Source organism: Pangasianodon hypophthalmus, chromosome 13 (genome assembly GCF_027358585.1).
Source record: "Pangasianodon hypophthalmus isolate fPanHyp1 chromosome 13, fPanHyp1.pri, whole genome shotgun sequence".
In the NCBI taxonomy this organism is placed as follows: domain Eukaryota; kingdom Metazoa; phylum Chordata; class Actinopteri; order Siluriformes; family Pangasiidae; genus Pangasianodon; species Pangasianodon hypophthalmus.
In genome coordinates this window covers 8,141,481-8,165,611 of record NC_069722.1, presented here as the reverse complement: position 1 = coordinate 8,165,611, position 24,131 = coordinate 8,141,481, and the positions used below count along the sequence as shown (strand labels likewise).

At 37.6% G+C, this 24,131-nt stretch overlaps 1 protein-coding gene and 1 long non-coding RNA gene across 3 annotated transcripts in view; one reads left to right on the top strand and one right to left on the bottom strand.

The window, feature by feature from the left end:
• Window positions 1-1,449: 1,449 nt before the first annotated feature.
• Window positions 1,450-24,131, top strand: part of rnd2 (Rho family GTPase 2) — a 24,807-nt gene continuing 2,125 nt past the window's right edge. The window contains exons 1-4 of one of the 2 annotated variants that reach the window (XM_026916053.3): window positions 1,457-1,896; window positions 4,571-4,658; window positions 18,300-18,409; window positions 20,854-20,988. In XM_026916053.3, the coding sequence (XP_026771854.1) occupies window positions 1,765-1,896; window positions 4,571-4,658; window positions 18,300-18,409; window positions 20,854-20,988 (465 nt within the window). In that variant the 5' untranslated portion in view covers window positions 1,457-1,764. Of the gene's footprint in view, window positions 1,897-4,570; window positions 4,659-18,299; window positions 18,410-20,853; window positions 20,989-24,131 lie in introns of both variants that reach the window. The other variant, XM_053239414.1, reaches the window with a different exon arrangement.
• Window positions 13,607-24,131, bottom strand: part of LOC117599010 (uncharacterized) — a 22,727-nt gene continuing 12,202 nt past the window's right edge. The window contains exons 2-3 of the long non-coding RNA XR_004579452.2: window positions 14,768-14,954; window positions 13,607-14,161 (exon numbers count right to left, since the gene is read on the bottom strand). This is a non-coding gene — a long non-coding RNA (uncharacterized LOC117599010). The remainder of the gene's footprint in view (window positions 14,162-14,767; window positions 14,955-24,131) is intronic.

Sequence of the window (24,131 nt, the reverse complement as noted above, 5' to 3'; positions counted from 1 at the left end):
AAACACATAACCTCTAGAAATAGTGGGACAGTGAAGTCAAGGTTGTTTTGCTGTAGGTTTGATTACAGACATAAATAATGGACGTCACATTTAGGGGCAAATGAAGTTCATTTAACGTTAAATGTTATCAGCCCTTGCAGAAAAGTAACATGAACTTTTACTTAATGTAAATGTACACTTTACACATGCAGTGCATGTGACCTTTTTTTGCTTGAATAATTTATTTTGACATGTTAATTTTTCACATAATCACTTATTATTCACATCATGTCGCATGTATTCTGGGCATAACACGATAGAATGCACCATCACATATTTTTTTTTCAAATGTGATCACATATTACACTTACATAATCACATATGAAGACATGAAATGCATGTGATTTTTCTGTAAGGGAATTGTCAATAAATGACCTTTAGACAAGTACAACTTCAACTGATTTCCACAGCTGTTCCTTCTCATTTTCTGTTACACTGAACAAAAACTTGGAGCCTGAATTGTCTGTTCATTGTATAAAGATGAATTGTGCTAGTTGCATTGCAGAAACCCAAGCAGACATCGTCTTGTGAATCAACAGATGAGACATTTGAGTGATGTCTGAAGTTATTGTTCTGTTTTTCATCTTCAGTCTCTTCAGTTTTCAGTCAGATAAGTCAGTAAGTGAGGAATTGTATTCCACCATGTGTCACCAATGAGCTTGCGTTCTTTGTATTGTCTGCTTGGTTTTCTTTTGTCACATATGAACAACCACTGTTATTGTCCTTCTGAAGAGTGTTGTAGTGGACGAACCCTGAGGAACCAGAGGATCCTTGTCTAAGCTGGACATGAGAAAGGCCTGAAAATCTTGACAATCAGGGTGGAAGGGATGGTCATAGATACTTCTAGAAACTTGTTCAGGGAAAAACTAGAACAATCTCTTGCATTGATTCACACGCCAGGAAGTCTGTCCCATACTCTGTCCAACTTAATTTGGTTCAGTATCTGGGCTGGGCTGATAAGGGTGAGGCCTCCGTGTTTAAAGCCACTCCTAAATAGCTTTTTCTTTTGAATCACCCATTGTTTGCTTACAATAACAAACCACTGCTTTTGTATGAATTAGATCGAGTGGTATCAAATCAAAGGAATTTGCATCATAATAATATGCTGTTCCTGCAAGGTTATTTAACCATGTCTGATTGTAGGGTTGAGAACGGCCATACTACTATAACATGACTACACAATTTAGGCAATTTATATAGGCCTACAGATCCACATAACCTCTTATGTCTGTTAAAAAAAAAAAAAAAAAAAAAAAAAAAAAAAAAAAAGGCATTTAATGTATAACAACCTGTATAAACTGCACCCTTTAGGACACGCCCACCCCGAAATCGCGCAAATGTTATGAATGAGAACAAAGCGAGGCACGCCCTGGAATCTGATTGGATGCCGGAGATTCGGAAGGCGTGGTTATGCAGAGCAGGTGACAGGCGTGAGCCACGCGCTCGGCTGAATGCTGAAGAGGTTACAGGGAGCGTGGCGTCACTGTGGGAACCGAGAGGCTACTGATCTACTGTCAGAGGAGCTTTAAGGAGCCGTAGTTCTGTCTCTCTCCGTCTCTCAGAAGGCACGGATCTCTTCCGAGCTCTCCAAGCGGACCCTGTGTACTTTTTTTTGCCCTGGATTTGCTCGCACCGCCGCGCAGTCTGGCCGTCAGCAGCGCATGGTGTTCGGTACTGCGGCTGTGCGCGCGCGGCTCTGACGGGGACGCTCTCACCGGTGCGCTGATGGAGGGACAGGGTCAGGGACAGGGACAGGGACAGGGACAGATCAGTCGCTGTAAGATCGTGGTGGTCGGGGACACTCAGTGCGGCAAAACGGCACTGCTGCACGTGTTCGCCAAAGACAGCTATCCTGAGGTAAGGAACCAGGGTCCTCTTTAAGATCAAACTGACCAGAGCAGATCAAGTTCTATTAGCCAAACACACACTGACACATCCACACACACACACACACACACACACACACACACACAAGGATGAGGCTTGTGGTTAAGGTGTTAAATGGCTCCCAGCCTATTGGGGTAACCAAAGTTTCTCAGGTTAGTCATGTCATGTCAAGTGCACGTCATTATGGGTCACCAGGTTCAAGATTTCTAGGTAGAGATTAATTATATTTGACTAAAATGATTTTTTTGTTGATATTTGCAGTGTTGTGTAGTTTCACTACTGGTATAATCTGGCCATTAAAACTGGTCCTGGTCATTTTGTTTTAATAATAATATGCACTAATTAGACCTACTGTATTGTATATATTTAATTATTATTGTATAAGTTTAGTAAATCTGCTTTTTGTTTAAAAAAAAAAAATTCAAATGGACTGATGGGAGACTTATCAACTGTCCCCCATCTCATCTTTTTAAATACAGAGTCTTTTGTAATTCAGAAGTATCACAATGTCAAATTAAGACAAAGTATCTGACTACAATAAGACAATAAAAGTGACATATATACAAATTAATAAACCAAAATTGATTAAAAAGCATTATAAATCTGATTTTTTAAAAATCAAGGAAGGATTGAAATATAATTCTGTGCGTTCACATGGTTAATCCTGTGACTAATAAATGAAGCACATTATGGAATGTCACTAAACCACATATTGCTGTCTCTGTTACATAAATACATAAGCTCAAAGTTATTTGAAAATTCATGTGTGTGATACTCATACAGTGAGTCAAGGGTTTGGATTGTAAAATGGCTCCCAGGGCTTAAGGTAACCAATGTATCTCAGCTAATTAACACTGTGTCAAGTGCACATCATTATGGGTTATCAGAGTCAAGATTTTTAAGAGAATAAATATCTCCGACTAAAATTACTTAGTAAACGTTAGTAGTGTCATTTTCGGTGGTGTTGTAATGTCTGTTGAAACTGGCCGCTTTTACTGCAGTCCTGTGTAACGATAGCACACTGTACTTAGAGAAATTACAAACAGATAAATTGTATTGTAGGCCTATAATTTTCATCCAAACTGCATTCTTCTCCTGTCTCAGTTTATTTACCTGTATAATGTCTTTTGTTTTAATGTATCACAAGGCAGCTTTACATAATAAAAAACAAATCATAATAAAGTTATAATAAAAACAGTATATCATTACACAAGAGAATATGAGCACAATAAAAGGGAGTATAAAATATTTAAAAATGAATAAAAATGTTATAAAACAGATACAGTAAATGAAATAAATGAGGAATAAAACACAGTGGGGTGGTGTGATAACAGCCTGAAGTATTTTATTCCTCTAATACCACAACAGTTTTCCGATGCTTACCATTTTTAATTTATTAATGAAAGGCACATTGCACTTTTAACAGTTTATAGTTACATTTAGTGTTGTGGAATATCTGTGAGACAAGTTAGTTCCAGTTATCCCTTATGTTATAACAGCTATAAGTAGTTGCTCCCTCACTAGCCTCTCTATTTTCCCCCTCTTTTAAAGTTAATAAGACAAAACAACAACAATAAAACAAGCTTGCTATGTTACCAGGAAACTGAAACTCCTCTGTCTTGTCTCTTCATTGGCAGAAAACTTACTGACTGCTACAACCCACTGACACTGGAGACTCCTTCTTTAAACGTTAAATAAATGTCTCCTTACAGAATCCTTAACCATGTCAACAATGTTGTCAAATAAAAATGTTATTTATTAGCCTTCGATTATGTTGAGTTGTTTGGGTTGATCAACTGGACAAAAAATATATACCTAGATTTGAAAATCAACATTTTAATTTCAAGTTTAAAGTGTAGATTTCTAGCCAGTGTTGTTCCTGCTGTAGATTTTTTTTTACTCTTGGTATCACTAACAGTCCTGCATCCTGTGACCTTAATAAACAGGAAGAATTTTGCAAGGTCACTTGTTCACTTAAACAGTAGGGTGCTAAACCACATGTTGCTGTCTGTTATGTAATGAATACATAACCACAAAGATATTACTGAAGTGTGTAAAATGTTTAAGAATATCTGTTGTTACTCAAGTGAAGTACATGTCATTTTTGGTTAGACAGATTTTCTGGAACAGAAATAAAAACCCATCTTTGTAATAACATTTCAGTTCATTTTGGCCAATAGTTTAATTTAGCTTCAGGCCTACTATTAGTATAAGCTGTGTTCATTAAACTAGCCAGAAAGTAATATTTTAATGACAAAAAACTGATTTAAAATTGTCCGAAACCCAAAATGTTCTGCTTTTTATCATCTGCCAAGGGCCTGGAGAGGGCATTTAATTACGGGACAGTTGCTGTCTGTTCACTGTCCCTGCCAAGTAAACAAAATAAATAAATAAATAAAATAATTTGAACATTTGCTTCAGGGTTTGTGGGTCAGTTTGAAGTTATGATGATTCTTCATCCTTCCAGGGTTACACGGCCACACACACACACACACACACACGCACACACGCACACACTATTCACTTTATTATGGATGAACGATTTTTCATAACAATGATTACACAAAACCTGTGAATAGAAAGTACTTTGGTTTGAGTAAGAAAGTACTCTGGCTGAGATTGTGCTGCTCATTTGTCTTTGCAGAGCTATGTACCCACAGTGTTTGAAAACTACACAGCGAGCTTTGAGATCGACAAACACCGGATTGAGCTGAACATGTGGGACACGTCAGGTGAGTGCAGTCTCTCTGACAGTTGATGAGCTCTAAAGCAAAGCTCCAAGCCATCAAAAAAGAGCAGTTTGAGCAGGTTTGAAGCTGTAAAGTCCAAAATCTGTCTGTGTGTGAGTGTGTTCTGGCTCTGTGGATGGATGGATGGATGGATGGATTAATGACATGCTAGAGATGACATGCTAGCGACGACAGGTTCTTGGTTGAGATAAAAAGCTTGTAAGAGAACAGTTTGTGTAATTAGTGTAATAAATCTACACCCATAGCCTGTGATACTCCATCAGTGTGTGAGTGTGTATATGTGTGTGTGACTAAACTGGCACTGGCAGTGAGCACAGGTTCAGTGACCTTTAACCATACACTAGTGATGACTGGGTCAAAAGTATATGAGCAAAATGAAACACTTGGTCCAAACTACTAAGAAATTGGAATCCAAGAAAAAAAAGTATGACAGCTTGGTTAACAGTGGAATGATTTACATTTGACTTTTGATTATTACATACATTTTCTGACCATAGGTTAGATGTGTATTGATTTATAATGGTGTAAAAAATACTTAATTATTATTAAGCCTCGCATCTTTGCTTCATCCTAAAACAAACTGACACCTCAGGAATCATGATATAATGATTGTACTCTACTCATTAAGACTATTTTTTTTACTAAAAGATTTCAGATTTAAAAGAATTTACTAGAAACTGAATCCAACCCTAGGGAAAACATGCAGAGAATGCACGCCTTGAATGTTTCAAGACCTCTGCTTTGAATACAAGGATTCAAATAGAGTTAAAACATTCAAGACCATCTTTTTTTCTACTAACAACTTCTGCTGTTAATGCAGAAAGTATGAATTGGTGAGGCACTGATAAACAAAGCTCTCATGTCCACTCTTAAAGCAGACCTGCCACGTAGACAGATTGGCTTGTGAGCAGTTGTGCGGTCCATTAATCGCATGCTCCGCTTCTAACATTTATATTGTTTAATAATTACTTGAACATGTTTCCTCTTCCACCTCTAACAGTGTGGAAAATGTGGACATGTTGTTGGACTCAAGCATTTATAGTGTGCTCCCAAGATATCTGGCTAGTTTTGTAACACATTTCTGTTTCCTGCAAGTTAAAAGGGCGTTGGCTAGTTAATAGACCATGTATTGTCATGCCACCTGTTGATTCCTTGACTTAGTAACTCAGATGGATTCAGTCAGAATGATTCATTGTCATTGGTCGAGTTTTTCCTGTTTTTTTAATACTTCAAAATGGTATTGACAGTAAAAAAAAAAAAAAAACATTTATTTTTCAAGATTCTGGCATGACAGAGCACTGAAAAAAAAAGATGTGACTTTTGTATTTTTGTGTATACATGAACCGATTGCGAATTCCACCCACCAACCAGTTTTCCCCATCATACGACAGCTACCAACCGGGGAGGCTAAAGGCTAACACATGCTTCCTGAGCCACAGGCCAGCATAACACACATGGAGGAAAGCGCTATCTACCCTCTTCCACATACATGAGCTCACAGATGCCCATGATTGGCTAGTGTCACTGTGATTGACAGGGGAGAGAGAGTATGTCATCCCTCCCACCCAGATAACGTGGCCAATTTTGCCAACTTCAGCGATCTATCACTGAAAGGACAAAGGCTTTTCTGTTGTGCCACTCCGAAGTTGTTTACCCACTTTCTAATAATGAATAGTTAACTTCTCAGTGGAAAGAAACCTTTCATCTAAATGTGAGAGTGTGAGAACCTGAGACTGAACACTAGGTAGAGTATATGAGCTGAACAGGTTAAGCGTGATCTTCCATACAGCACCTGTCTGGTTCTGAGACTTAAATGTTAATTAAATGTTAATTAAATGTTTCTTCCTGCAGTTGAGTCTAATTAATTGCAGAGAGCTTTTTGAACATATTTTTTGAAAAGAAGTGTCGTGGAAGCAGTTTTTCATCCCTTTATGCTTGGAAAGTGGTTAACTCTACCAAGAGCAGTAAACAGCTATAATGAGCTGGGTTGTCTTTTATTATTGCTCTTAAATAGACTTTTTCATTATGAAATGTGGCTTTATGAATTCATTCAGGTCCCCAAAACCTGTAATTGCCAACATGGTGGTGTGTTAACGAGAACCACAGGAGAGTCTGTAAGGTGCACACTGTGAACACTTTACAATAGCTCTCTATGTGGAGTGTGTGTGTTTGTGTGGGTGTGTGTGGATGGGTTTGTCAGAAGCGATCTTGGCACGCAGGTTGTTAAATTGGAAGGCTGCTCACACACTTGTCCTGACATTTAGAAGTTTCTCAGTGACTGTGACATATAAAACTCTCATTTAAGGCCAGTGGGGTATTTCCTCACCCTGTAATAATGTTGTTCTGATTTTTCCCCCTTATGTTCTCTTTTTTTTTGCCATGGGAAAACTGGGCTGTGGTTGTCTCCAGGGAGCAGTCTGTTAGAGGATAAATCTTTCTGCTTTAGGCCTTGGGAACGAGCTTGGTAGTTTTCAAAACAAGTAGGTAGGCTTGGGTAGTGCCCAAGTTTTGCTTAGTCTAAAACAAATAGACTGTGTGACAGTGTGAGGTAACTGGCTCTGAATTCTGTGCTCACCATGTGAGTCCTCCTCAACACTGTCAGATTAAAGGTGGGGTCCCATAAGCCAGTGTTAGTAGCTGTAGAAATATAAAATACTAAAAAAAAGCTTAAAAGAGCTGTGATATTAGTAAAGACCTACTGAAATATTTGGGCCAAATTAGTTTGCCAAATATACTACAAACAGCCACGGCACAGTATAAATTCACATTCTGACAAACAGAAGGTTAAGAGTAAATTTGTGTGTTAATAAGAATTAGAAAACCCAAATTATCTGATTTGGATGATTATAGTATATTTGAGTCACATACAAGGACAAGTACACAAAGGTGAAGTTAAAGGGCTTTTGTTTGTGCTTACCATATATGCACTATTTAGTATTTGGAGAGAGAGAGGGAGAGTGTGAGTGTGTGTGTGTGTGTGTGTGTGTGTCGGTCTGACTGTGCTGACCATCTGGAGAATCAGGCCAACAATTAACAAGCGATTATGTCGCATGCTAATGAGGTCCCCGTGTGTCAGGTTTTAAGTTGCACGTCATAACTATTTGAGAGCAAATGTTTTCCTGTTAAAGCAGCTGAGTAATAAAGCCAGTCTGTCTCACTTCCTGTCTTCCATTCTCTCTCACTGGAGTTTGTTTTTGTGTTCCAGATTACTTCTCTGCTTCATTGGGCAGAACGTCTGGTTTCCCAAGCACTATCTGACCTTTTATTTTGAGGTCCTGCTCCCTCCCCACTTCCTCATGTCCTTGCTTTTCATACTTAGATATTTATTTTTCTATGACTATCCGGCATTGTCCTAAAAGTAATACAAAAAAAGTATTTTTTTTAAAATCTCTATTTACTGTATCTGTAGTGAATGTTTGATTGCCGCAGACATTGCCATTCCCTGTGTTAGGAAAAGAATGAAATACACATTCATTTAAAATTCACTTATAATGGAGGTCTAAGGGCAGTTATTGAATTCCACTTGGTTTTATAAAATACTTTCATGGATTTGTCAGTCTGCTAAGCTCTATTTCTGTGAAATGCATCTTTTCAGAGATGGGACTACATTCTGGAGCATGGTATGCATGCTAGTTAATAACTTGTGTTGGTCTTTTGGTGCATGGATACCACAAAACCTTTGGCAAAGTGTAAGGAACTGGAATTACTTTTTACTGCATTGCACCAGTGCTGGAAAGTTGCATAAAACAGCTTTAGTAAGACTTTCTGTCAGGTCGGTCTTAAGATCTTTATTGTTGGAATACAAAGGTTGGGGTTTTGTCCTCATTATATAGTCTATCAACAAAAATCAAGTGTCAACTGCAACACAAAACTGTAGCTACTATAATAACATGATATCAGCAGACAATGCATGATAATCTACTACTCAGCTACTCTCATGCATTACTTCTATCTGATTACCATTTTATTTTCTATTTCCCTGTCAATATCAATTATTAATAATTTAAATGATCTAAGAATCCATGACATGTTCAATACAAATATGAGGTTAAATATATATATGCCCAACTAGTGGGTGTTATAAGCTGTTATACAACTAGTTACTGTTCTAGTGATATGTTTTAATTCTTTCCAACTGAAAAGTTCATCCGATCAGTTTGTTTGTGTGTGCAGTAGTTGGTTGGAGTGGCTTGAATTTCATAATCAGGCGGTTCATAATGTGGAAGTGTTTACACCTTTCCTTTTTGCCTCACTATAGCAATAGTCCTTAATGTTTAAAAGTCACAGATACTCAGAGTAAATTCTTAGAAGATGTTCTAACATCACATTTATCAGTTAATTCTCCTTTTTGATATCACATTAAAAACACGCAGTCTTAGTTCGGTGTGCCGTTCGGGCACTATCGACCTGAAATTCCCAAATGTCTAAATAGGTATAGAAACTAAAATTACTGCAGTAAAAGACACACAATGCAGCCAGCCTATTCAAATCAATCCTCTTTCTGTTATCAGGCAGCACTGTGTCCTGCTGAACAAAAGCCATGAAAAAGGTAGTCCAAACGAAAGCACTAAAATATAGTACAAATGTAGGTTCTTAGCTTTTTTAAAAGGTGGTGTCATCAGGATATATTTATAGCAAAGTCTTGAAAAATCTACCTCAGTAAAATCCAGTTAAATCTTGCACTCCACTGTCATATTTTCTGCTATCTGAAATGATGACAAGCAGCTAGTTAATATAAAAGCACACATGACTGCACCCGTGTTCTGTCCAACTATCAGAGCTTAAACCAATACACACAAGCCAAATACACTGCAAAAATGACATCATAGCAAGTGAAAATATCTTATAGTCAAATGTTTTTAGTATTTCTTATTATAAAATTACAATAAAACAAATATAAGGTTATTAAACCTATTTCTAGTTATGTTTACTAATTTCAAGATTTACATTTTCTTATTTTATTGGCAGATAATTTTGCTTCTTTTTTTTTTTTTTTTTTGGAAAAAAATGCATAAAATTATCAAAATTATCAGCCAGTAGAACAAGACTATTTCAAACTTGAAATACATAAAATGATTTTGGTTTATTGTAATCTTTATTGTTTATTGTAGATTTTGATTAATTTTCAGAAAATCTGAACGAAGGAATAAAACAATCACAACAGAAAATCTGAACAGAAAATCTCTCAGAACTAACATTATATATATATATATATATATATATATATATATATATATATATATATATATATATATATATATATATAAAATGTTAGTTCTGAGAGATTTTCTGTTCAGATTTTCTGTTGTGATTGTTTTATTTCTTCGTTCAGAGAATCTATATTGTTAATGGTAACTGCATAATTACAGATGCACTGGATGAATAGGTTGAGTAAGTTGAAAATGAAAATGAAAAAAAGAAAATGAATGGCTTAATCATTTAATATGACTGGCTGTTTAAAAACAGGATGTACCAGGAGCTTGTTCTGATTTTGTATCACGAGTGCACTCACACCTCATGTTAGACGTGCTGTATCTGTGATAATGATGAAGTGTGCATATGCGGGGTATGCGTGTGTGTGTGTGTGTGTGTGTGTGTATTTATGGTTTGGCTAACCAAACTGGCATTTTCATGCTTAAAGCTGAACCTACGACAATTAGTAATGACACCTCATAAGACTCACAAACATGTACAAATACGCGTGCGCACACACACACACACACACCACACACACTTTACCCATTTTTTGTGTGTCTATGTACTGATGAGATGTGAAGGCGTACTCATTGCAGCTAAGCTAATCAGAGTGACACATTCATGCTTATATTTGAGTCTGTAATGGCATCTTGTAGACACACATACATACACACACACACACACACGCACGCACACAGAAGAATAACAATTCATTAGCAGGACTGAAGCGTAGGCACTGAAAGTACAGTATTCACCAGAACTGATTTAAGCCAACAACACAACTTTACAGTGTACTTGCATATTACCAGAGGTGGGTAGCAACATGCTACATTTTCTCGTTGACATTTACTTAATTAACCTTTTCTTTAAATTAGTGAATTGTTCTTGGACGAGTAGGTTTCATGGGGTTACTTTACATTCTTCCTTGAGACTTTCACTTCACTACATTTAGCCGTGTTCCTCCCTCTACAGTTTCTTCTTCTATTTGCTTTGATAGATGTTTTTCCACTGAAGATCCTTTAATTATTTAGTTCTCAATTGCCTGTCATATCTTCACATCTCAGTTTATTCAGGACAAGGTCGTGTCTTAGTCTACCAGTCAAACATTGCCAATCAGTTGCATTGAGGTTGACAGCTGCTGAAATGGAGGAATTTATGGAGGAATTCAGTGACTCAATGGAGATGAACTGTCCCTGACTGTATTTTCCCCTCTAGACTGGGCAAAATAATATCTATATTATGTGCTACTTGGTTTGAGCGCTGAAAAAACATTTATTCTTTCAATAACATGTCAAACTTGAGAAAATATTTATGTGTGTGTGATAATGCTAAGCGCTAACATTAACCAGGCAAGAAACTTAACCTAAATGTAAATGTTGTCAGCTTTGGATATAGATTTAGTCTTAGTCCATATTTTAGTCATCTGATTGTTAGTTTTTGCCCAGGTTTATTATTATTTTTTTAAAATAGCTTTCAGGTGTTCTAATTCTAGCTATCTAGCATTATAGTTGTTTACACAGACGCTTCAAAATGTGTGAGGCATTTCTGGAGGGATGACACTTTTTTAAATCAGAAAAATAGCACTATATTTAAGAAAATTTGCAAATAATACCAACAATGGGCCTCATTTATCAAGCTGGATATGAATGGATTTATATGTAAATCCTTAGAAAAAGTGTTTACACAAGAAATTCATGAAAGTCCTGCAAATTCTGAAAAACGTTCGTATCCTACTCATGCTCCTGAGTGTGTGGAAAAAAAAAAAACGCATAAGGAGACTAATTAATGTAAACCTCAACTTCATCAACTATAAATCATATAATTTGCATGGATTACTGCACTTATGGAATATACTGTTGAGTTTAAATGTACTAAGTAAGGTGTGTTTACAGCATTTAGCAGACGACCATGTTCACAGTGACTTATAGAAGTGCTTTATAATCTCTATCAAAAACACATCCTCATGCTAGTTCACTAAGTCAGGGACTAAGAATATTCGAGAAATGTTTGTGAAAACCAGTCATTTTATATTATTGGCTTTAATTAAAAAAATATGTAAAATAAAGAAAGCGCTCTAACACAAACTTATAAATTAAGACAAATAAAACTAATCATTCAATTATAACAAAAGAAATGCTGCTATATAAACGGAGGACGGGTCAGTCTGTCTGCACATAGCTATAAGCCGTAAACAAATGCCTCAGCTGATAGAAGATTTAGCATGCACTTCCTATTATTATTATTATTATTATTATTATTGTTAGTAGTAGTAGTAGTATATTTTTATTGGTGTAGAAGTGAGTCAAAATAACTTCTATTTCTGCCTTTTACCCTCATTGTTCATTTTTTTGCTCTCAGATGTTTGTGACCTTGAGCGTTTATGGAGATTTGTGAGTGTCACTATTTGCAAATGAGCTGTCAGGAATGCACTTTGCACTTTATGGGTGATCAACATATGCATGCAAGTATGAAGAAAATCAGCATTTCTGAAACTTTTGTAAATCCGACAGAAAATTTTAGTTTGGTTTTGCTTTAAAAGGAAACCTAAATGTTAGCATGACTATATGGATCAGAGGGGACACGTATAAAGTCTAACTAGCAGGGTGTGCATGGCCATAACAGCAGCACGTATATTTCTATAAAATTTTTAATGTGGAAAAAATTTGTCACTTTGATCTTAGCTTTCATCAGAAAAATAAGTGTGTTTTCCTGCTGTTTTATGCTGTATGTATATTAATACATGAGTTTAAATGATAATTGTTCAGTAAAGCAAATCTGATATCTTGAGCAGATACTAGATCAGATTTACTTCTGCTTGATTTATTGGTTTATTGTCTTTTGTACAGGAGTATGCAAGTGAAATTTCTGGCCACTCTTGCATTCTATCACATTCAGGCGCTGACGCACAAGTTTGGCTGTGTGCATGACAACAAACTCCCTGGGCATTTATAAAAACAGAGATAGAGAATATGAAACAGAATGAGTCACACAAACACAAACATGTAGACTGGGAAAAGGAGCAGCTGGGGTCGTCCATGGATATCGTGTATGCACTGTGGGGGGGTGGAGGGGTTGTTGGAGTTGTCGCCGAGAGAACACAAAGATGTACAGTACATCTGTGTACCCTTTTAACACACAAGCACATAGCATGGACAGTTTTGGGTCTCACAGCTGGGTAAGTGAGCCATCAAACTGATATTAAACATACGTAAGAGGTTGTCGCTTTCCTCCCTGACTATCTTCTTCTCTTCCTCCTCTAATAATCTCATTGAGTCACTCTGCCACCCTCAAGACCTTTTCCACAGAGGCTTACTCAACGTGGACGTGCCAGTGCACTTAAGACACATATACACTCTCTCTCTCTCTCTCTCCTCACTGAAGAACAGACAGAATCCTCAAGATGTCTAGTTTTTTCACTTTATTTCTGAGCCTTCATGGTTCATGGTGATCAGCGTAAACCCTGTACCCCACCACTTCATTTCTCTAAAAAAGCACATCACATTCATAACTGAGCTGTCACAGTGTAGAGTTACAATTTTTAACCAAAACAGTGATCCCAGCGCTTTCAGCTGAATCAGTGATCTTTACCCCGACCGCAGGTGAATTGCAGTTGTAATGAAAATATTCACAATCCTTCTCATTGATTTTAAATGTTCCACAGTGCAATGATTGATTGTTTTCAACATGATTGCTTCATTATGTATAACAAATAAGAGAAATCATGTGAAACATAGTATTTTACAGATGTTAAGTTTATTATTACTTGGGTGTAATGAAGACAATTAAACGTGTTAAGAATGGCTGGTACTTGAAGATCTGAAACAAAAGGTGATTTTATTTCCTTTCACATTCCTCCATTTCTTGTTTAACTTAATACCACACCTTCACACACACCTAGACTTATTTTATTTGCATTAACTTGTATAATACTGTACTGTTGATCATGGCAAGGTTGTTGGTGCCAGACATGCTGGTTTGAGTATCTCAGAAAGTGATCTAGGATTTTCATACACAACCGTCTATAGTGCTTACACAGAGTGGTGCGAAAAACAAAACACATCCACTGAGTGGCAGTTTTGCAAGAAGAAACACCTTTTTGATGAAAGAGGTCAGAGTAGAATGACCAGAGTGGTTTGAGCTGACAGGAAGTCGACAGTAACTCGAATAACCACTCTTTACATCTGTGGTGAGTAGAAAAGTATCTCAGAAGACACAACACCTTGATGTGGATGGGCTACAACAGCAGAAGACCAAACTAGGTTCCACTCCTGTCAGCCAAGAACAGGACCCTGCACAGATTGGAAAAAGATCAATGTTTTTCCAATCTTCAATTGTCCAGCTTCAGTGAGTCTGTGACCACTATAGCCTCAGATTCTTGTTCAGTTAATGTTCTCTTGAACATTAACTGTATCTGCATGATTTTATGTATTGTGCAGATTGGTGTTCCTAATAAAGTGGCCAGTGAATGTATTTTATAAATCTGGGTCACTGGGACATTCATTGTTAAGTATGGTTCTGGAAGCAATGATGTAAAATGATATGCTCTGGGAAAAAAAGACTTCTTTAAATGCATGTAGAATCTCAAGAATTTGAGTGTCATCATAGCCGCAGGATAAATCTAATTACAGCTTGGTGTAACACCTTGGTGTAGGTGAGACAGGGGCGATAGGAGATCACGAGTCATCGATGAAGGGTTTTTGTGTGTGTGTGTGTGTGCGTGTGCTATATTGTTAATTGTGATTGATACAGATGTAAAAACAAACATGCTTAATTAAGTTAGCTGTAGTGTGTATATGCTCATACTACTACAGTTTGTGGAAAAAACTGGAAAACCACAAGTGTTTTGGAGGGAAAAAGCAAAAATTAAATCATTTCATTAAAATGCCACTTCTCACCTCTTTCTTCCCACCTCTTGTCCTGCTGCTGCAGTGCTAATCACCATTGTCACCTTCTCTCCTTTACTTTATCCCTCGCTCAATCCATCGTCATCCGTCTGTCTCGAGGTGGAATTAAAATGACCCCTCACTCAGGGCACTTACTGCAGAGCCACCATCCTGTATTTCATCCGCCTTGCTCTAATGGCTGCACCACACACACACACACACACACACGCACACACACAATGCCTTTTTACATGTGTATATCTGTGAACTGTGTATATCTGTGATACTTGTTTGCGAATCTGAACCTTGTTCTCATGTTTAGCACACAGACACGTGTTAACAGCAGGTGGTGTCTGTTTACATGCAGCGGGCACTTGTGTTGCAGCACCTGTTTCCCTCTTACTCTCCAGACTGACTTTTGATGATCTTGGTCCTGATTTGGACCTTTTTACCTTTGCACTTGGACTTTTCACAATCTTACAGTCTCGTCTTTTTCTTGCCAAAAGGAGCTGGTGCTAATTTTGACCCGGTTCTTGGACAGCAACATTAGATCAGATCTGGCATCAACATATAATTGTTGGTGTGGAATCAAGAACCAGTGACCTGCCATGACAAAAACAAACTATTCACATGACTGCCATTAAAATAAGATATGAAAATTAATATTCAAATTCATACCACGGCTCTGTTGAATTGTCAAATCTGATTGGTTAGAAGGTGCTGATTAATATTCTGTAGCGGCAGCTTCGACAATAATGTCAGGTGTAATTTAAATCGCAATTGTATATTAATTGTTGTTCTTTCGGCTGCTCCTGTTAGGGGTCGCCACAGCAGATCATTGGTCCGCATATTTGATTTGGCACAGTTTTTACGCTGGATACCCTTTCTGACGCAGCCCTCTCCAATTTTATCCAGGCTTGGGACTGGCACTGGAAGCGCACTGTCTTCCCTGGCCGTGGGAATATAAACCAGTAGGGCCCCTAGTCCTCCAGGGACCCTACTGTTTTATATTAATTAATTCATATTAATTTGCTGGGATATAAGAGGAAAAACACTTTGAGATGTGCGCTCACTCACTTTCAGTAACCACTTTATCCTGGTCAGGGTAACGGTGGATCCAGAACATATCCCAGGAACACTGGGCGTGAGGTGGGAATACACCTTAGCTGGGGCATGGAAACACATCATACCACCTCAGTGTTCCTTATTTTCCTATAACAGCACGAAGTGTTTTATTAAAAATATTGGTCCCTAAAGAAACAGTACTGTGTATTCACATTACAACAATGAATCAGTAGTCTGAACAATTGATAATTATTTTATTGGCAATTTCAACAAACTGAATGTGACCTAATTCTCACCGAGGTACACTTGAGCAACTCCACACTCAGAATGCTGCATTTGACTAAAGCTCGTAACTCGAGCAAGAAAAGAAAACACAGCCTCAACTTGGAATTCCTATTTGTAAACTTTGGTCTCCTCAACCTCAAATTCACTAAACTACATGACATCAAAAGTACATGGCCACTCACAGCAGCTACAGTAAAGAAAGTAGCATTTCTTGCCTTTAAAGGAGTTATGCGGTATATAGAGGGGCATAGTGGCTTAGTGTTAGCACTGCTGCCTCGCACTACCAGGGTTGGGGGTTAAAATCCCGCCTTGGCCTGTTCTCCCTGTGCTTCGGGGGTCTCCTTCCCCAGTCCAAAGGCACTGTAGGCTAATTGGCAATTCAAAATTGTCCGTAGTGTGTCTGCGCGATTGTGCCCTCTGATAGGTTGGCACTCCGTCCAGGGTGTCCCCCACCTTGTGCCCCAAGTCCCCTGGGATAGGCTCCAGGCTACCCCATGACCCTGTGTAGGATAGGTGGTACATAAGATGGATGCCATATATACAAGTATTAGCTTTAGATCAATCAACATATAGCCATATTAGCTTGTTAACTCTATAACACTGATTATACAGTTTGCTGTTTTGAAGAGGTAAATATACATCACTTGTAACAGTAAGCTGGCTAGCCAGTCTTACAAAAGATGGACATGGAGGCATCCTCGTTTTTTCCGACTGTGTAGTTCAGATGCACAGAGATCAAAAATGATGTAACTCAGAGGTAAGTCAAATGCAGCAATAAAACACTTATGAAGGACATATATCTCTCTTCTTGCATTTAATTGTTATTTCTAATGATATCCCTGTGACGGGGATAGGCATTAAAGGATTTGACTTTGGATGATGAAATTTGTTTTGCAAGTTTTCGTTTCAAAATAGTATCTCCCACATCTCATTGCATAATAGTTTGGCTCTCAAACTAGCGGAAACATGGGCCACTTGTTAAAATGGTCTGCTGGTTTCCTGAGCCAGCCGGTCTGGGTCACTGTCTCGTCTTGGGCTCCTCCACCCAACCTCGTTCTGTTCTCAGACTGGATTTGGACTTGACCATTTTTGGCCAGGATCCTGACCCAGACGCTAAGCCTCCAATTTGGATCAGATGCTGTAAACTACTTGTGGTTATGGATCCAGTAAAATCATAGCCACACTGTTGATAATTCCATCACACTTGTAAGGTGTTATAATCATCCTCATTCATCTCACTACTACACTTAAATCTTACTGTTCAGTTCATTCTGACATGAGGGAGCCTACACAAGGCAATTTTAAATGAAAGCACACACAGCAGGCATTTGTAGGATTATTCAAAAACTCTCAAGCCTTTACCTCAAAGGGCCCTTCTAAACTCATTTATGAAGCGAACAACTGGTGATATTCTTTATGCTGTTGTTGAAATGGCCACAGCAGCTGGCGAGTTCACCTATAAATATGGATGAAGTTCAGGTACAAAACATGCATTATATATTATACAGTACATTGCATCAACAACTTTTAGTTTTCCTTTTTATTAGTATTATTGTGCCTTATAAACCCCTGGGAGGTGTTTTGTGTTTTTATCAGTATCTTGGGTAAGATATAGCTTGTGCCCTTGTTTTTGCTTGCATGTGTAAATGAAACTAGTAATGCCATGGGGAAGAGTTTGCTGTATAATCCATCTGTTCATTGCTTAAATATTTTTTTGTTGTTGCTTTTGCCTTATGTTTTGAATTGCTTGTTGCAGGCTACATTTACATTTTATTTTTTTTATTCATTTTGCAGTTGTATTAATTATATTTTGTGGGTAAATTGTAAAACAAAAGAGCATTTCTTTTGACTTTGCTGAATGGTCCATTTGTTTACGGCTTTAAAATGAAAGATACTTTGACCCCGTACAGAAAGGAACCATTCAGCTTTTCTCCCATGTCTCTTTGTTTATTCTTATGCATAGGGAATTACAAAGGAATAAAGTGTCTGCTTCATTACTGTCAGAATGTAAGAGTTTCAGCATCTTCTACTTTACCCAAATGACCATTTCTGGCAGCGTTAAGAGAAACTTTCTCTTGTAGTAAACTGCACTTCCTCAATATTGAGATGCAGACAGAATCATAAAACCTGTATAACCTCCAGATGTTTACTTGTATTATTATTTAAGAATATTTCTGTTTGTGTGTGTCAACAGGCTCTTCATACTATGATAATGTGCGGCCGCTGGCGTACCCAGACTCAGATGCGGTGCTCATTTGTTTCGACATCAGCAGGCCTGAGACTCTGGACAGCGTTCCAAAGAAGGTCTGAAACTTCTCCAGGCCTCCTATTTTTTTCTCTCTCTCTCTCTCTCTACTGTCCTTTCCTTAAACATAATACTAATACAGGAGCATAAAGAAATCGCACATGTACACACATTAACTAACATTTCCTGCATTACTGAACATTAACAAATGTTAAACTTGGTATTTGTTAAAGTGTGAATAATTTTGCAAAGTAACAAAATTAACACGTATCAACTGACATTTGTTTAAATGTTAGTTACAGACACCAGCACTCAATCCATGACTAAAAATAAGTCCACATAAACAAGCACAAATTAAATTACAGCACATTCCTTAACTCCAGTCTTCATGCCTAAATGTTGGAATGTGTTTCAGCCTCAGTTCTGAATTTTGCCAATTAACAACCAAAAACATGTTTTTTGGCCATTGTCAGCTTATTGACTATTTGGGCTATTTGGCATATTATTTGTTTAAAAAAAAAGTACTAGTTATTTTGTTAAGGTTACTTATGGTGTAATAATGCTGCATTTTATGGCTTGTTCATGTTAATATGTAACATGTAAGTGATGTCTTTTAAGGAAGTTAATGTAAAGCGTACCATAATGTAACGCACCTTTATGTAAGGCGTACCATTATTTTAATGCTACATTCATAAACTCGATATTATCCTGCATTACTGTATCAATATTACCCTGTCAACTAAACATCTGAATAAATAGGAGTTAAAAATTATCTGGTTTCACTATGATTAAAATTTTGCTGCAAGTTCAAAAGGCTATTAAAATGAACTCGGCATGAAAAGACAAATGCTCTTCTCTCACCCTTCATGAACAATATTTCCGGATAAAATTTATTTCACACATTCCAGCACTTAATCTTCCACTGCTGAAAACCATAAAAAGTCTTTGGTTTGTGTGTGTCTCTCTATTTGTATAAAGGATTAACTGAAATTGCTATTTTCTTTTCAAAAGGTCAACAATTATGTGGTGTGCACAGGGTGTGAGAATGGCCCTGCAGGGTTTAAGATCGTGAGGAGTTTAAGCTGTGTGGTCTGCCGTATTCATGGTTTAAAAGCAGCCGTGTAAGGGACATTCCCACGCTTTGGTAGCCTAATCATTGTTTTGGCATGCCTGGCACTTAAGGCCGTTTCTATTGTGCAATCTAAGTGGAGCTTCGCCCTGTTTTGTGCCTCAGCCCACATGTGTTTACATCAGAGACGTGAGAGAGACGGAACATTCCTGTCTCTGAGCTCAGTCTCAAAGTCAGACTAGTGCGATGATCAGAAAATAGTTTAGAGCGTTTGCGATGATCCCAAACACCCATTTGGTTTTTTTGAGGTGCCAGTCCGAGAACTCCAGCCTGTCACCTCTGACCCCTCCCCATGTGGGCGGGGCTGAAAGGCGTGAAATGTGGAGCGATGCTGTATTCTGACTGCACAGTGAGTGATGGTGCCGAGGGCTAAAAGATCACTGAGATGAGTTGATGGATGGCTGAACACATTGAGCCAGAGGGGAACAGTGGCATAACTGGCATAGCTGAGCTGGCTGGCTATAGAGCCGAGGACAGCGGCGTTGTTTAGATGTCTGGAGGAAACAACAAACTGGATGAAAAGCTACTAAAATTAGCGGACAACAGGACACTGAACATAGAGTTTAGATGACTTTGTCTCTTTATAGGAGGGTAGATTTCACTGAGTCCTTGCACCTACTGAATATATAACATAATAGAACAAAATATAGAACAGCGTGCAAAAGTTTGTATACCCCTAGGCTAGAATGAATCAAAGAATGTTATCTTTAGTAACTTGACATTTTGTAGTAATAGTAGTATAGGTTTATTAATAATAGTTTTCTTTGTTTTTTGTGGTTATTTATATAATAATAATAATAATAATAATAATAATAATAATAATAATGTTTGGTTTTTTTATATCTGTATAACTTATTTATGTATTTATAAATTTATTGCATTAATTTATTCATATTTGAAGACAAAACAATTGCAGGTATATATGCAATTACCTTGAAGAATAACTTTACAAAACACATTTTCCTATACTGTTACTTAATGATCACTTATAATGGAAAGTTTCAGTGTGGTTATAAATAATAAATGTCTTAGGATGAAAGACGCATAAGAGAAAGTATCATCAAAGCTGTTATTATGGAGTTTTATCCAACTCTACAGTAAAATTATGTAATCACACATGCTACAGACAGAAATGAATTACAGATTAGACTGAAAAACACTGGAGTATTTGTTTAATATGTTGCTCCAACTTCAGTTCAGTATTTGTGTTAAACCCATCACAGTTTATATATTAATAAACTTGTATACATATTACATCACATTACGTATTAAGCATATGCAGTATATTACTTATTAATAATAAAATTCATGCATATTAATTGTATATTATTGGAATGTAGATGTGTAACTGCTCTTTTCCTCTGTGTGTCTCAGTGGCAGGCTGAGGCTCAGGAGTACTGTCCCAATGCTAAGCTAGTGCTAGTGGGCTGTAAGCTCGACATGAGGACGGACGTCAGCACCTTGCGAGAACTGTCCAAACAGCGCCTCATACCCGTCACACACGAGCAGGTGAGAAGGCACATGTACTTGAGGGAAATGAGGAGAAAGCAAAGTGGAGGCTGTGCAGTGAGAATGAAGAAGAAGAACTATCGCTTTTAATATTACTGTTTACACAGATACTGTAGTGGGTCTCACCAGAGAGATGGCTCAATCTCTCTCGCTCACTCTCACACACACACACGCACACACGACTAAATGAGACAGTCTGAGAGGAGCTGACAGACGGTAGTGTTAGATTCGATTTGGATGAGTCTATCCAGGCTGTTTAATATTCATGCCTGGGATTTAGCAAATTGAAGAAGTAAAGCTACAGCAGACTTTGATGAAAAAGTGCAGCCTGGTATCACAGGCTTTGGTCTCGTGTGTGTGTGTGTGTGTGTGTGTGTGTGTGTGTGTGTGTAGAAGTGAGAGATAGAAAGAAGGTTAAACCTGTTGGTTATTCCCTATACTTCCAGCAGCAAATCCTTGACATGTGAAGCAACTCACATTGACAGGTGTACATAACCCTTCCAAATGTTCACTATAGTTTACTGTGCTACTATTGACAGTGGTTTTGCCTCTAGAAGTAATAAGACAAAAAAAAATGCAGCTTCGTAGTGAGAAACTTAAATTTACATCTTTACCACTGACTGTTACAAAGCGCTGACACTGGAGACTCCTTCCAATGTTAAATAAACATCTTCCTACCGAAAACTTCACCATATCTACAGTTACACACTTAAAAAATATGTAGAGAGTCTGCCATACAAGTCCCTGTGTAAACTGTTACTATAGAGACAATAATACATTAAATTGAGTGCATAAATAATAAACGTGTGGTTTGCCTTGCAGCTGGAATCACTGTCAGAGCTGCTGTTATAGAATATTAATCAACACATTCTGACCAATCAGATTAGAGAATTCATCAGTAGGGAATAAAACAAATCTATGCCAGGGGAGTGTGATGTGGACCAACAGAAAGTGGATTATTTTCCTACAACAGCATGTCGAAAAGTGTTTTATTCCTCTTATACCACAGCGATTTGCCAACAGTTACAATTTTTAATTTATTAATTAATGATACATAATGCTTTTTAAATGTTTATTAACTTAATTGCATTTAACAGTATGGAAGATCCATGAGACAAGCTAGTTCTTGTTATGCTTTATGTTATAGCAGCTATAAACAGTCGCTCCCTCACCAGACTCTTTTTCCTATCTCTGTTGAAGTTAATAAGACAAAGAAATACAGCCTGTCATACCAGAAAGCACAAACTCCGAAAACTTACTGACCTTTACAAAGACCTGACACTCAAAACTTCTTCCATAAAGCAAAAATAAACATCTCCTAAAAGAAAACTTAACCATATTAACAATGATACATTTGCCTTTGTTAAATAACATGCTTTCTTAATTATCTATTATTAGGCAAAGATTACGTGGAGTATCTGCCATACAAGTCACCGTGAATGAGCTGTTGCTATAGAAACAATAATTTATTAAAATGAGCATATTAATATAAATTTATCACTTAAATTACAGCTGGAGAAAATGTCAGAGCTACCATAAAAATTAATCCACAGAATTGAGAAATCAACATTCTTGTTGTATAACTCTGATTATTAAACATTTAACCTTAACAGTCCAGTGGTTTTATACTGGCCAAAAGTATGTGGACGCCTGACCATCACATCCATATATGGCCCTTCTCCAAACTGTTGCCACAAATTTCTAGGCACACGATTGTGTAGAATGTCTTTGTATGTTGTAGCATTATGATTTCTCTTCACTGGAATTAAGGGACCCAAACTTGTTCCAGTATGACAACGCCCCTGTGCACAAAGTGAGATCCATGAAGACATGGTTTGCCAAGGTTGGAGTGGAACTCAAGTTGCCTGCAAAAAAAACCTGACCTCAGTCCCACTAAACACCTTTGGGATGAACTGGAACACTGACTGCATCAAAGGCCGCCTCGCCTGATATCAGTGCCTGACCTCACTAATGCTCTTGTGGCTGAATGACCACAAATCCCCAAGCAACATCCCAAAATCGGAAAGCCTTCCCAGAGGAGTGGAGGCTGTCATAGCAGCAAAAGGGGGAACCAGCTCCATTTAATCCCATGCATTTGGAACAGGATGTTCAACAAGCACATATGAGTGTCATGGTCAGATGTCCACATACTTTTGGCCATACTGTATACAGTTTATTGTGGTAGTATAATGTCTCATAGTAGCACTAATTCTTATACTCTTGACCATGGCATTACCATTTTTACTGTGCTACTTACTGTTAATAGTTATGTTACTCTGCCGTAGGTTTTATATGATGAAAAGACACTGGTCAGTTTTCTGTAGAGCTGTATACAATAGATCACTTGTATCACTTGTCTATTTTGACCTTTACAATACTGATATTGCAGAATATGAACAACATGCAAATGAGCGCTTTAACAAACCATAAATATTTCAATTATTTGTGTAAGTTTTGTCAGTTCCAGTAGTGTTTCTTGAGGCACAACATAGTGCGCATAGTAGTATAACTATAACGGACACATCATAGTAAATGCTGCACCAACAAAACATGGTTAAATTTTCATTAGGAAAACTGTCAACTCTGTATCTACATCAGAGATTGGAATTCGTTTTCTCATGCACCCATCCATGCATATAAGAGGTGACAGTACACGTACTTGCTCTGACAACTACATTCAGATGCATGCTCACACACTCACCCACTCTCGCACACAGTTTCAAAAAGCTATAGCAGGATTGTGTTTCAGTCATGTGTGAGCTTCCTGTAATAATAAGGCTAATAAATGTGACTGATGGGAAATATGCAGAGGGGCAAACAGAGCAAGAAAGGCTGATGGAGAAATAGACCAAATAGATTCAGTATTATCTTTAATTCCTAAATACACCCTGGTATGCAATCAGCATTTACAGTGTCTTGAAATTAATTCCATTGTGTTGGCATTAATTAAAAGTAACATGGCATAGACTGCAGAAGCATATGATTTATTAAGTCGAGTATACACTTCCTTGGCCAAACTTTCAGTTCACTGCTCCAGACTATGTAATCAGTATTATCTGTAAGCCACTCTAATTAGGTTATATCATCCGAAATTGCCCCACAGACACAGCTGATCCAGTATACTGTATATGTTCATTACTGTA